Raw genomic sequence first — 14,878 nt, 5'->3', positions numbered from 1 at the left:
GGGAGGGAGTGGGATAGGGAGGGAGTGGGATAGTGAGGAGTGGGATGGGGAGGGAGTGGGATGGAGGGAGTGGGATGGAGGGAGTGGGATGGGGAGGGAGTGGGATGGAGGGAGTGGGATGGAGGGAGTGGGATGGGGAGGGAGTGGGATGGGGAGGGAGTGGGATGGGGAGGGAGTGGGATGGGGAGGGAGTGGGATGGGGAGGGAGAGGGATGGAGGGAGTGGGATGGGGAGGGAGTGGGATGGAGGGAGTGGGATGGAGGGAGTGGGATGGGGAGGGAGTGGGATGGGGAGGGAGTGGGATGGGGAGGGAGTGGGATGGGGAGGGAGAGGGATAGGGAGGGAGTGGGATGGGGAGGGAGTGGGATGGGGAGGGAGTGGGATGGGGAGGGAGTGGGATGGGGAGGGAGTGGGATGGGGAGGGAGAGGGATAGGGAGGGAGTGGGATAGTGAGGAGTGGGATGGGGAGGGAGTGGGATGGGGAGGGAGTGGGATGGGGAGGGAGTGGGATGGGGAGGGAGTGGGATAGGGAGGGAGTGGGATAGGGAGGGAGTGGGATAGGGAGGGAGTGGGATAGTGAGGAGTGGGATGGGGAGGGAGTGGGATGGGGAGGGAGTGGGATAGGGAGGGAGTGGGATAGTGAGGAGTGGGATGGGGAGGGAGTGGGATGGAGGGAGTGGGATAGGGAGGGAGTGGGATAGTGAGGAGTGGGATGGGGAGGGAGTGGGATGGAGGGAGTGGGATGGAGGGAGTGGGATGGAGGGAGTGGGATGGGGAGGGAGTGGGATGGGGAGGGAGTGGGATGGAGGGAGTGGGATAGGGAGGGAGTGGGATAGTGAGGAGTGGGATGGAGGGAGTGGGATGGAGGGAGTGGGATGGGGAGGGAGTGGGATGGGGAGGGAGTGGGATGGGGAGGGTGAGGGATAGGGCGAGATGGAGGGATTGGGATGGGGAGGGAGTGGGATGGAGGGAGTGGGATGGAGGGAGTGGGATGGGGAGGGAGTGGGATGGGGAGGGAGTGGGATGGAGGGAGTGGGATAGGGAGGGAGTGGGATAGTGAGGAGTGGGATGGAGGGAGTGGGATGGAGGGAGTGGGATGGGGAGGGAGTGGGATGGGGAGGGAGTGGGATGGGGAGGGTGAGGGATAGGGAGGGAGTGGGATAGGGAGGGAGTGGGATAGTGAGGAGTGGGATGGAGGGAGTGGGATGGAGGGAGTGGGATGGGGAGGGAGTGGGATGGGGAGGGAGTGGGATGGGGAGGGTGAGGGATAGGGCGAGATGGAGGGATTGGGATGGGGAAGGGGCGAGATGAGGAGAGGGCATTGAGGGGAATGGGGGAGGGAAAGTTGGGGAGATTGAAAGATCAGATACTACAATAGCCCCTCCAGATGCTGTGGAGTTACCCCATGGGAAAGATCGGTACTTACTCGCTTTGTCAGTGACCTCAGCGATGGTTAAGTTTTGATCGTTTTGCCGCACTCGGAATGTTAATGCAGGTCCAATCACACTGAAAGAAACACAGACAGACCTTCATTTATATAGCGCCTTTCACGGCTCAGAACTTCCCGAAGCACCTTCTGGTCACTGGAAATGCTTTTGCAGTGCATTCGCTATTCTAATATAATAAAACCGGCTGCCAATTTGTACACAGCAAGATCCCACAGTTGCGGTATACCGAACCGCCGACCCTGTGATTATGGTGATTTTGTTGGGTTGAAGGATAAAGCTGGCCCCCGCCAGCAGGGAGATCTCTCCTGCTCTTCTTTCACAATGTGCCGTGTGGTCTTCTCCAGTCACCCGGGAGAGCAGACTGGAGGTCAGTCTGGCGCCTCGGCTGTGTGCCGGCACCTCTGACAGTGCTGGGCTCCCTCAGTGCTGCGCTGGGGGGGGGTCAGCCTGGCGACTTGAACTCACAACGTCACGACCCCGAGGCGACACTGCGGCCACCTGGAGCTACCTTGCGGGAGAGGGAAGAGTAATGACTGCGAATCAGGCAGCCTGCTGTCCACAGCAGCAATAATAATTACCACACACACACATATAAACACAGAAAATAGGAGCAGGAGGAGTCCATTCGGCCCATCGTCTCCGCTCCACCACTCAGTACCACCATGGCTGATTCTCGAATCTCAACGCCATACTCCCGCACTCTCCCCATATCCCCTTTGACGTCTTTCGTCTCGAGAAATTTCTTTCCTTCTTGAATATATTCAGCGAATGGGGGGGGGGGCAACGGTAGCACAGTGGTTAGCACTGTTGCTTCACAGCGCCAGGGACCCGGGTTCGATTCCCGGTTTGGGTCACTGTCTGTGCGGAGTCGGCACGTTCTCCCCGTGTCTGCGTGGGTTTCCTCCGGGTGCTCCGGTTTCCTCCCACAAGTCCCGAAAGACGTGCTGTTAGGTGAATTGGACATTCTGAATTCTCCCTCAGTGTACCCGAACAGGTGCCGGAGTGTGGCGACGAGGGGATTTTCACAGTAACTTCGTTGCAGTGTTAATGTAAGCCTGCTTGTGACACTAATAAAGATTATTATTGTTACTTGGCCTCCACATCTTTGGTGATGGAGAATTCTACAGGTTAACTAGCCTCTGAATGAAGACGTTTCGCCTCATCTCAGTCCTAAAATAGCCTACACCTTTATCCTGAGTCTGTGACACCTTGTTCTGGACACCCCCCCTCAACCAACCAACCCCTCCCCCACCAGCCAGAGGAAACATCATCGTCCCTGCATCCATTATGTCTAGCCCTGTCAGAACTTTGTACGTTCCAATGAGGTCTGCTCTGCATACTAGCTATATTCACACATACAAACCTCTCAAAGCAGCAGACAAGGTGATCAAGTTAGTTCAAAAAGAACATATGGTTTAAGTAGAGTAAAAAGCAAGGGAGTTATACTAAACCTTGGTTAGGCCCCAGATTGGTGGTTGTCCAGTTCTGGGCCCCACACTTTAATAAAGATGTCAGCCCCTCGGCGAGGGCGCGCAGGAGATTTACTGGAACTCAAGTCTGTCTGGAACAGGCTGGGCCCCAGAGTCTGTCTGGAACAGACCGGGCCCCAGAGTCTGTCTGAAACAGACTGAGCCCCAGAGTCTGTCTGGAACAGACCGGGCCCCAGAGTCTGTCTGGAACAGACCGGGCCCCAGAGTCTGTCTGGAACAGGCTGGGCCCCAGAGTCTGTCTGGAACAGACTGGATCCCAGAGTCTGTCTGGAACAGACTGGGCCCCAGAGTCTGTCTGCAACAGACCGGGCCCCAGAGTCTGTCTGGAACAGACCGGGCCCCAGAGTCTGTCTGCAACAGACCGGGCCCCAGAGTCTGTCTGCAACAGACCGGGCCCCAGAGTCTGTCTGCAACAGACCGGGCCCCAGAGTCTGTCTGCAACAGACCGGGCCCCAGAGTCTGTCTGGAACAGACCGGGCCCCAGAGTCTGTCTGCAATGGACTGGGCCCCAGAGTCTGTCTGGAACAGACTGGGCCCCAGAGTCTGTCTGGAACAGACTGGATCCCAGAGTCTGTCTGGAACAGACTGGATCCCAGAGTCTGTCTGGAACAGACTGGGCCCCAGAGTCTGTCTGCAACAGACTGGGCCCCAGAGTCTGTCTGGAACAGACTAGGTCCTAGAGTCTGTCTGCAACAGACTGGGTCCTAGAGTGTGTCTGGAACAGACTAGGTCCTAGAGTCTGTCTGGAACAGACTGGGTCCTAGAGTGTGTCTGGAACAGACTAGGCCCTAGAGTGTGTCTGGAACAGACTAGGTCCTAGAGTGTGCTGGAGGCAGAGTCGATTGTGAAATGGATCGATACAGAAAGTGAATGGGGAAAGAGCGGCGGGGTGGGGGAGCCAGCAGAGATCCAATGGGCCCAGTGACGGCCTTATCCTTCCATGATTCATCGATGGAGCAGCTGGCTCCAGGGGCTGATTGACCTCACCTTGCCCCACAATTCAGGGTGCAAACTTCGCTGGTGAGGCTAGTGACTTCTGAATCACCTCCAATATTCCAGTCGGGAAGAGATTGGAGTATGTTGAGTGCCACGGCAGCAACATTGATACAGTCTTTACAATGAGACGGAGAACATTCAAATTCATTTCATTCTCTCTGTAAGCAGATCACAGTTCCAGTCAGTTCCTGTGGTCCTGTCTGCCACCTCATGGTGGAAGTGAATGCTGCAACTCGCCCTCAAGAATTCGTCCGAGTCGCCATATTTCTTCAACTATATAATCGCCGTTTCCCCCCTTTCCCAAACTGGAATCAGATCATAGAATGGTTGCAGCAAAGGAGGCCTTGCGAGTACTCTGCAGGAACTGTGACTGCCAGGCGGTATCGGCTACCCAACACGCAGAGCTGTTGATCAGGGACGCTTATGGCGCAGGCATGAAATCCGCCAGCGATTGCTAGAAGGGGGTACACTCGGCCTCCCACAGGAGAGCATGCCAGGAACAACGTCAGGCATGGTGAAGCTACAACGCAGGACTACGTGTGAGCCCAACAGCATAAGCAGCATGTAACAGACAGGGCCAAGCGATTCCACAACCCAACGGATCAGATCGAAGCTCTGTAGTCCTGTCACACCCAGCCGTGAATGGTGGTGGACAATTAAACAACTGACTGGCGGAGGGGCCCACCACATCAGTGCTGAGGCATTCGCAATCATTTTCAGCCACAAGTGCCGGGAGGATGCTCCATCCCGGTCTCCTCCGGAGGTCCCCAGCGTCCCAGATCTCAGTCTTCAGCCAATTCGATTCACCCCGCATGATATCAAGAAACGGCTGAAGGCACTGGACACTGCAAAGGCTGTGGGCCAGATCCCAGCCAAGCTGTTCCAGTACAGCTGCAACACTGACATCTACCCAACAATGTGGAAAATTGCCCAGGTGTGTCCTGTACACGAAGAGCAGGACAAATCCAATCTGGCCAATTTCCGCCCTATCGGCCTCCTCCCAAATCATTAGTAAAGTATTGAAAGGAGTCATCAACAGTGATATCGGACTTCCGGTTGCGGCGATGCGGAGCTAAGCCGCGCGTTTCGGCAGCTCCCGCGACAACGGACTTTCGGGCTCCCCAGAGGAGCCCCAACGGAGCTTTCTTCGGATTAATCCCGTGTGGGAAGGAGCAGCGATGTCCCCCCCCCCCCTACAATATATGGCAGGGATCAGCGGTGGAACGACGAGGACAGAGGCCCTGGAGCAGAGACCAAAACGAGGGGAAGAAGGCAAGATGGCGGAGGGCGGAGAGCGAGCAGCGTGGGGGCCAGACCAGCAGGAGTTCCTCAAGAGATGTGTGGAGGAGCTGAAAAAGGAGGTGCTGGCGCCGATGCTGCTGGCGATCGAGGGGCTGAAGGAGACCCAGAAGACCCAGGCGGTGGAGCTTCGTGGGGTGAATGATGAAGTGAATACTAACGAGGACAAGATCCTGGGCCTGGCGGTAAAAATGGAGGCGCAAGAGGCGGTGCACAGGAGGTGGGCCGAGAGAATTGAGGTCCTGGAGAACAGGTCGAGGAGGAAGAACCTCCGGATTCTGGGTCTTCCCGAAGGAGTGGAGGGAGCTGATGCCGGGGCGTATGTGAGCACGATGCTCCATTCGCTGATGGGTGCGGAGGCCTCTCCGAGCCCCCTGGAGCTGGAAGGGGCTCACCGGGTCCTGGCGAGGAGCCCCAAGGCTGATGAGCCGCCAAGGGCGATAGTGGTGAGGTTCCATCGCTTCGCGGACATAGAAAGTGTGCTGAGATGGGCCAAGAAGGTGCGGAGCAGTAGATGGGAGAACGCGGTGATCCGAGTTTACCAGGATTGGAGCGCGGAGGTGGCAAAGAGGAGAGCTGGCTTCAACCGGGCCAAGGCGGTGCTGCATAGAAAAAGAGTCAGGTTCGGCATGCTGCAGCCTGCGCGACTGTGGGTCACTTATCAGGACCGACACCATTATTTTGAAACGCCAGAAGAGGCTTGGACCTTTATTCAGACGGAAAAACTGGACTCTAACTGAGGGGATGTGGTTGTATAGGGGGTCGTAAATATGGGTAAAGAATATTTTGTGGGTGGGATGATGGATGGGGATGTGGGTAGAGTTCTGGTTAAAATTCCTAAAATTTCCTTTTTTCTTTTTTGTAGACAAAAGGATGATGATGGGGGTGTGGGCGTCGGTGCTGGAGGGAGGTGAGACTCGGGAATGAGGGAACTGGGATGATGGCCGCAACAGGAGCTGCGCCACAGGGGGCGGGGATGGTTCAGGAAAGCGCGGGCTTTTTCCCGCGCCAAAGGGGGGGGGGGGGAGGGAGGAGAAAGGTAAGGAGGAGGAGAGACTCCCACACGGGGAGATCAACGGGAAGGCGGGGGAAGCCAGGGTCAACAGAAGTCAGCTGACTCACGGAAGTAATATGGGGGGAGCAAAAGTGCTAGATGTGGATCTAGCGGGGGGTGGGGGTGGGGGGATTCTAGGGTTGCTGCTGCACTGTCCGAGGGGGAAGTGAAAATGGAAGAGGTGGTTGGGGCGGGGGTTCCCCGCCTGGGGGACTGGAGGGTGCGGGAGGCGTGAGCGCGGGACTGGCCTAAGATAGGAATGAAATGAAAATCGCTTATTGTCACAAGTAGGCTTCAAATGAAGTTACTGTGAAAAGCCCCTAGTCGCCACATTCCAGCGCCTGTTCGGGGAGGCTGTTACGGGAATGCTACGAGATGGCTAGTCGGCGGGGGGGGGGTAACCCCCCAATCCGGCTGATCACGTGGAATGTGAGAGGCCTAGCTGGGCCGGTTAAGAGGGCCCGAGTGTTCGCGCACCTAAAGGGACTGAAGGCAGACGTGGCCATGCTCCAGGAGACACATCTGAAGATGGCAGACCAGGTCAGGTTAAGGAAGGGATGGGTGGGACAGGTGTTCCATTCGGGGCTGGATGCGAAGAATAGAGGGGTGGCAATACTGGTGGGAAAGCGGGTGTCATTTGAGGCCAAGAACATAGTAGCGGACAAGGGAGGCCAATACGTGATGGTGAGTGGTAGGTTGCAGGGGACGGAGGTGGTACTGGTGAATGTATATGCCCCAAACTGGACGATGCTGGATTCATGAAACGGATGTTGGGGCGTATTCCGGACCTGGAGGTCGGGAGTTTGATAATGGGTGGGGATTTTAACACGGTGCTGGACCCAGCATTAGATCGTTCCAGATCTAGGATGGGGAGGAGGCCGGCTGCGGCCAAGGTGCTTAGGGGGTTTATGGATCAGATGGGGGGCGTAGATCCGTGGAGATTTGCCGGGCCTTTGGCCAGAGAATTTTCTTTTTTCTCCCATGTACATAAGGCCTACTCCCGGATAGATTCCTTTGTTTTGGGCAGGGCATTGATCCCGAAGGTGGAGGGAACAGAGTATTCGGCCATAGCCATTTCAGACCATGCCCCGCACTGGATGGAGCTGGAGCTGGGGGAGGAGAGGGACCAACGCCCATTGTGGAGGTTGGATGTGGGACTGCTGGCAGTCGAGGAAGTGTGCGGGAGGGTGCGGGGGTGTATTGAAAGGTATCTGGAGGCTAACAACAACGGGGAGGTGCAGGTGGGAGTAGCATGGGAGGCGCTGAAGGCGGTGGTCAGGGGAGAGTTCATCTCCATCAGGGCTCACAGGCTGAAGAGAGAGGGCAGGGAAAGGGAGAGGTTAGTGGGGGAGATTTTAAGGGTGGACAGGAGATATGCAGAGGTCCCTGATGAGGGACTACTCAGCGAGAGGTGGAGTCTCCAGACGGAGTTCGACCTGTTGACCACAGGGAAGGCAGAGGCACAGTGGAGGAAGGCACAGGGGGCGATATATGAATATGGGGAGAAGGCGAGCCGGATGCTGGCACATCAGCTCCGTAAGAGAATGGCAGCGAGGGAAATAGGCGGAGTCAAAGATGGCAGGGGAACTACGGTGTGGAGTGCAGGGAAAGTGAATGAGGCTTTTAAGGCCTTTTACGAGGAACTGTATAGGTCCCAGCCCCCAGGGGGAAAAGAGGGGATGCGGCGATTCTTGGATCAGTTGAGGTTCCCAAGGGTGGTGGTGCAGGAGGTGGCTGGTCTTGGGGCGCCAATTGGGGTGGAGGAGATGGTTAAAGGACTGGGGAGCATGCAGGCAGGGAAGGCCCCGGGGCCGGATGGGTTCCCGGTGGAGTTCTACAGGAACTATGTAGACCTGTTAGCCCCTTTGCTGGTAAGGACCTTCAATGAATCAAGGGAGGGACCCTTCCCCCGACAATGTCGGAGGCGACTATCTCTTTGATCTTGAAGCGGGATAAGGACCCACTGCAATGTGGGTCATACAGACCGATCTCGCTCCTTAATGTAGATGCTAAGTTGCTGGCAAAAATGTTGGCCATGAGGATTGAGGACTGTGTCCCGGGGGTGATTCACGAGGACCAGAAGGGATTCGTAAAGGGTAGGCAGTTAAATACTAATGTGCAAAGGCTCCTAATGGCTCCTAAACGTGATAATGATGCCATTGGTGGAGGGAGAAGCGGAGATAGTGACAGCTATGGACGCGGAGAAGGTCTTTGATCGGGTAGAGTGGGAGTATCTCTGGGAAGTGTTGAGGAAGAGGGTGTTGGCAATTCTGAGGAAGAGGTGTTGGCAATTCTGGACAGGCTGAAAATAGATAAGTCCCCGGGTCCTGATGGGATTTATCCTAGGATTCTCTGGGAGGCCAGGGAAGAGATTGCTGGACCTTTGGCTTTGATTTTTATATCATCATTGGCTACAGGAATAGTGCCAGAGGACTGGAGGATAGCAAATGTGGTCCCTTTGTTCAAAAAGGGGAGCAGAGACAACCCCGGCAATTATAGACCGGTGAGCCTCTTGTCTGTAATGGGTAAAGTCTTGGAGGGGATTATACGAGACAAGATTTATAATCATCTAGATAGGAATAATATGATCAGGGATAGTCAGCATGGCTTTGTGAAGGGTAGGTCATGCCTCACAAACCTTATCGAGTTCTTTGAGAAGGTGACTGAACAGGTAGACGAGGGTAGAGCAGTTGATGTGGTGTATATGGATTTCAGCAAAGCGTTTGATAAGGTTCCCCACGGTAGGCTATTGCAGAAAATTCGGAGGCTGGGGATTGAGGGAGATTTAGAGATGTGGATCAGAAATTGGCTAGCTGAAAGAAGACAGAGGGTGGTGGTTGATGGGAAATGTTCAGAATGGAGTTCAGTTACAAGTGGAGTACCACAAGGATCTGTTCTGGGGCCGTTGCTGTTTGTCATTTTTATCAATGACCTCGAGGAAGGCGCAGAAGGGTAGGTGAGTAAATTTGCAGACGATACTAAAGTCGGTGGTGTTGTCGATCGTGTGGAAGGATGTAGCAGGTTACAGAGGGATATAGATAAGCTGCAGAGCTGGGCTGAGAGGTGGAAAATGGAGTTTAATGTAGAGAAGTGTGAGGTGATTCACTTTGGAAGGAATAACAGGAATGTGGAATATTTGGCTAATGGTAAAGTTCTTGGAAGTGTGGATGAGCAGAGGGATCTAGGTGTCCATGTACATAGATCCCTGAAAGTTGCCACCCGGGTTGATAGGGTTGTGAAGAAGGCCTATGGAGTGTTGGCCTTTATTGGTAGAGGGATTGAGTTCCGGAGTCAGGAGGTCATGTTGCAGCTGTACAGAACTCTGGTACGGCCGCATTTGGAGTATTGCGTACAGTTCTGGTCACCGCATTATAGGAAGGACGTGGAGGCTTTGGAGCGGGTGCAGAGGGGATTTACCAGGATGTTGCCTGGTATGGAGGGAAAATCTTATGAGGAAAGGCTGATGGACTTGAGGTTGTTTTCGTTGGAGAGAAGAAGGTTAAGAGGAGACTTAATAGAGGCATACAAAATGATCAGGGGGTTAGATAGGGTGGACAGTGAGAGCCTTCTCCCGCGGATGGAAATAGCTGGCACGAGGGGACATAGCTTTAAACTGAGGGTAATAGATATAGGACAGAGGTCAGAGGTAGGTTCTTTACGCAAAGAGTAGTGAGGCCGTGGAATGCCCTACCTGCTACAGTAGTGAACTCGCCAACATTGAGGGCATTTAAAAGTTTATTGGATAAACATATGGATGATAATGGCATAGTGTAGGTTAGATGGCTTTTGTTTCGGTGCAACATCGTGGGCCGAAGGGCCTGTACTGCGCTGTATCATTCTATGTTCTATGTTTGGGTTCGGGGGAGGGTTTATTAGTTGGGTTAAGCTCCTGTATAGAGCCCCTGTGGCAAGTGTGGTCATGAACCGGCGGAGGTCGGAGTATTTCCGGCTGTATCGAGGGACGAGGCAGGGGTGCCCCCTGCCCCCTCTGCTGTTTGCATTAGCAATTGAACCTTTGGCCATGGCGTTAAGGGAGTCGGGGAAATGGAGGGGGGTGGTCCGAGGGGGAGAGGAACATCGAGTGTCGCTGTACGCAGACGGCCTGTTGCTGTATGTGACGGATCCAGTGGAGGGGATGATTGAGGTAATGCAGATCCTACGGGAGTTTGGGGACTTTTCGGGCTATAAGCTCAATGTGGGAAAGTGTGAGCTCTTTGTGGTGCATCCGGGGGATCAGGGAAAAGGGATAGACGACCTACCGTTGAGGAGGGCGGAGAGGAGCTTTCGATACTTGGAGATTCAGGTAGCTAGGAGCTGGGGGGCACTGCACAAACTCAATTTGACGCGGCTGGTGGAACAGATGGAGGAGGATTTTAAAAGGTGGGACATGATGCCACTCTCGCTGGTGGGTAGGGTACAGTCGGTTAAAATGGTGGTCCTCCCGAGATTTCTTTTTGTATTCCAATGCCTCCCAATTGTGATCACTAAGGCCTTTTTTGAGAGGGTAAGCAGGAACATTACGGGATTTGTGTGGGCGGGCAAGACCCCGCGGGTAAGGAGGGGGTTCTTAGGGGTGGCTATATTAGTGGGGAAACGGGTACTGTTTGAGACAAAGACCATAGTGGCGGATAGCGGGGGTAGATACGTGATGGTGAGTGGCAGATTGCAAGGGGAGGTGGTGGTTCTAGTGAACGTATATGCCCCGAACTGGGATGATGCCAATTTTATGAGGCGAATATTGGGACGTATCCCGGACCTAGAGGCGGGAAAGTTGGTAATGGGGGGAGACTTTAATACGGTGCTGGACCCAGGACTGGACAGATCGAGGTCCAGGACCGGGAGGAGGCCGGCTGCAGCTAGGGTGCTCAAGGACTTTATGGAGCAGATGGGAGGAGTAGACCCCTGGAGATTTAGCAGGCCTAGGAGTAAGGAGTTCTCGTTTTTCTCCTATGTCCATAAAGTATATTCACGGATAGACTTTTTTGTATTGGGAAGGGCGCTGATCCCGAAGGTGGCAGGGACGGAGTACACGGCAATAGCTATCTCGGACCACGCTCCACATTGGGTGGACCTGGAGATAGGGGAGGAAAAAGAACAGCACCCGCCCTGGAGAATGGACATGGGACTATTGGCAGATGAAGGGGTATGTTTAAGGGTGAGGGGGTGTATTGAAAGGTACTTGGAGCTTAATGACAATGGGGAGGTTCAGGTGGGAGTGGTCTGGGAGGCGTTGAAGGCAGTGGTTAGAGGGGAGCTGATATCCATTAGGGCACATAAAGGAAAGCAGGAGGGTAAGGAAAGGGAGCGGTTGCTGAAAGAACTTCTGAGGGTGGACAGACAATATGCGGAGGCACCGGAGGAGGGACTGTACAGGGAAAGGCAAAGGCTACATGTAGAATTTGACTTGTTGACTACGGGTAATGCAGAGGCACAATGGAGGAAGGCACAAGGTGTACAGTATGAATATGGGGAGAAGGCGAGCCGGTTACTGGCCCACCAACTGAGGAAGAGGGGAGCAGCGAGGGAGATAGGGGGGGTGAGAGACGAGGAGGGAGAGATGGAGCGGGGAGCGGAGAGAGTGAATGGGGTGTTCAAGGTATTCTACGAAAGATTATACAAAGCTCAGCCCCCGGAAGGGAAGGAGAGAATGATGTGCTTTCTGGATCAGCTGGAATTCCCTAAGGTGGAGGAGCAGGAGAGGGTGGGACTGGGAGCACAGATTGAGATGGAGGAGGTAGTGAAAGGGATTGGGAGCATGCAGGCGGGAAAGGCCCCGGGACCAAACGGATTCCCGGTGGAATTTTATAGGAAGGATATGGACTTGCTGGCCCCGCTTCTGACGAGAACCTTTAATGAGGCGAGGGAAAGGGGGAAGTTGCCCCCGACTATGGCAGAGGCAAAGATATCGCTCCTCCTAAAGAAGGAAAAAGACCCGCTGCAATGCGGGTCCTATAGGCCCATTTCTCTTTTAAATGTGGATGCTAAGATTCTGGCCAAGGTAATGGCGCCGAGGATAGAGGACTGTGTCCTGGGGGTGGTACATGAGGACCAGACTGGGTTTGTGAAGGGGAGACAGCTGAACACGAACATACGGAGGTTGCTAGGGGTAATGATGATGCCTCCGCCAGAGGGGGAAGCGGAGATAGTGGTGGCGATGGATGCCGAGAAAGCATTTGATAGAGTGGAGTGGGATTATCTGTGGGAGGTGCTGACGAGATTTGGCTTCGGAGATGGATATATCGGATGGGTACAGCTGCTGTATAGGGCCCCGATGGCGAGTGTGGTTACGAATGGGCGGGCGTCTGATTATTTCCGGCTTTACAGAGGGACGAGGCAGGGATGTCCCCTGTCTCCGTTATTGTTTGCACTGGCGATTGAGCCCCTGGCCATGGCACTGAGGGGTTCCAGGAAGTGGAGGGGAGTGTTTAGGGGAGGAGAAGAACACCGGGTATCTCTGTATGCGGATGATTTGTTGGTGTATGTGGCGGACCCGGTGGAGGGGATGCCAGAGATAATGCGGATACTTGGGGAGTTTGGGGATTTTTCGGGGTATAAATTGAATATGGGGAAGAGTGAGTTGTTTGTGGTGCATCCGGGGGAGCAGAGCAGGGAAATAGAGGATTTACCGCTGAGGAAGGTAACAAGAGACTTCCGATACTTGGGGATTCAGATAGCCAAGAATTGGGGAACCTTGCACCGGCTTAATTTAACACGATTGGTGGAACAGATGGAGGAGGACTTCAAGAGATGGGACATGGTGTCCCTGTCACTGGCGGGTAGGGTGCAGGCGGTTAAAATGGTGGTTCTCCCGAGATTCCACTTTGTGTTTCAGTGCGTCCCGGTGATGGTCACGAAGGCTTTTTTTAAGAGAATTGAGAAAAGCATTATGAGTTTTGTGTGGGCCGGGAATACCCCGAGAGTGAGGAGGGGGTTCTTGCAGCGTAGTAGGGATAGGGGGGGGTTGGCAGTACCGAGCTTAAATGATTATTACTGGGCCACCAATATCTCAATGGTGTGTAAGTGGATGGGAGAAGGGGAGGGAGCGGCGTGGAAGAGATTGGAGAGGGCGTCCTGCAAGGGGACCAGCTTACAAGCAACGGTGACGGCACCGTTGCCGTTCTCACCGAAGAAATACACTACAAGCCCGGTGGTGGTGGCAACATTAAAAATTTGGGGGCAGTGGAGACGGCATGGGGGAAGGACGGGAGCCTCGGTGCGGTCCCCGATAAGAAATAACCATAGGTTTGTTCCGGGGAGAATGGATGGGGGATTTGGAGCATGGCAAAGAGCTGGGGTAGTACAACTAAGAGATCGGTTCATAGATGGGACGTTTGCGAGTCTGGGAGCGTTGACGGAAAAATATGGGTTGCCCCAAGGGAATGCATTTCGGTATATGCAACTGAGGGCTTTTGCGAGGCAACAGATGAGGGAATTCCCGCAGCTCCCGACACAGGAGGTGCAGGATAGAGTGATCTCAGAGACATGGGTGGCGGATGGTAGGGTGTCGGATATATACAGGGAAATGAGGGACGAGGGGGAGATCATGGTAGATGAGCTGAAAGGGAAATGGGAAGAAGAGCTGGGGGAGGAGATTGAGGAGGGGCTGTGGGCTGATGCCCTACGTAGGGTAAACTCGTCGTCCTCGTGTGCCAGGCTAAGCCTGATACAATTTAAGGTGTTACACAGGGCGCATATGACTGGAGCACGGCTCAGTAAATTTTTCGGGGTAGAGGACAGGTGTGGGAGATGCTCGAGAAGCCCAGCGAATCACACCCACGTGTTCTGGTCATGTCCGGCATTACAGGGGTTCTGGGTGGGGGTGGCGAAGGTGCTTTCGAAGGTGGTGGGGGTCCGGGTCGAGCCAAGCTGGGGGTTGGTTATATTCGGGGTTGCAGAAGAGCCGGGAGTGCAGGAGGCGAGAGAGGCTGATGTTTTGGCCTTTGCGTCCCTAGTAGCCCGGCGCAGGATATTGCTTATGTGGAAGGAAGCCAAACCCCCGGGCGTGGACACCTGGATAAACGACATGGCAGGGTTTATAAAGTTAGAACGGATCAAGTTCGTATTAAGGGGTTCGGCTCAAGGGTTCACCAGGCGGTGGCAACCGTTCGTCAACTACCTCACAGAACGATAGAGGGAATGAAAAGAAAGACTACAGCAGCAACCCAGGGGAGGGGGGGGGGGGGGGGGGGGGGGGGGAGATCCGGGCGGGCTCTTAGGGATGTCATTGTATATGTATAGGCACTTGTTTTAGGTAATGTATATTGGACTGTTGGATTGTATCTTTGGAGAGTATTTATTTTTGACAAGGCAGTTGCCATTTAGTTTTGTTTTTGTTTCTGTTTATATATTATTTATTTACTTGTTTAAAACTGGCCGCTGTTATTTATATTGCTTTATTGTTGTTTAAAAGAAAAACTATGTACTGTTATGTTTGGCCAAAAAATCTTGAATAAAATTTATTTTTTTTAAAAAAGGAGGGGGTTCTTGGAGCGTAGCAGAGATCGAGGAGGATTGGCATTGCCGAATCTGGGTGGTTATTATTGGGCAGCCAACGTGGCAATGATCCGTAAGTGGGTGATGGTGGGAGAGGG

At 54.2% G+C, this 14,878-nt stretch overlaps 1 protein-coding gene across 1 annotated transcript in view; it reads right to left on the bottom strand.

Annotated features, from left to right (window-relative positions):
• LOC140386639 (receptor-type tyrosine-protein phosphatase-like N) overlaps window positions 1-14,878 on the bottom strand; it is a 358,411-nt gene that overhangs the window by 321,995 nt on the left and 21,538 nt on the right. The window contains exon 3 of the mRNA XM_072469145.1: window positions 1,427-1,506. Coding sequence (XP_072325246.1) covers window positions 1,427-1,506 — 80 coding nt within the window. The remainder of the gene's footprint in view (window positions 1-1,426; window positions 1,507-14,878) is intronic.

This window comes from Scyliorhinus torazame, chromosome 2, assembly GCF_047496885.1.
Source record: "Scyliorhinus torazame isolate Kashiwa2021f chromosome 2, sScyTor2.1, whole genome shotgun sequence".
In the NCBI taxonomy this organism is placed as follows: Eukaryota; Metazoa; Chordata; class Chondrichthyes; order Carcharhiniformes; family Scyliorhinidae; genus Scyliorhinus; species Scyliorhinus torazame.
This window is presented reverse-complemented; position numbering and strand designations above follow the sequence as displayed.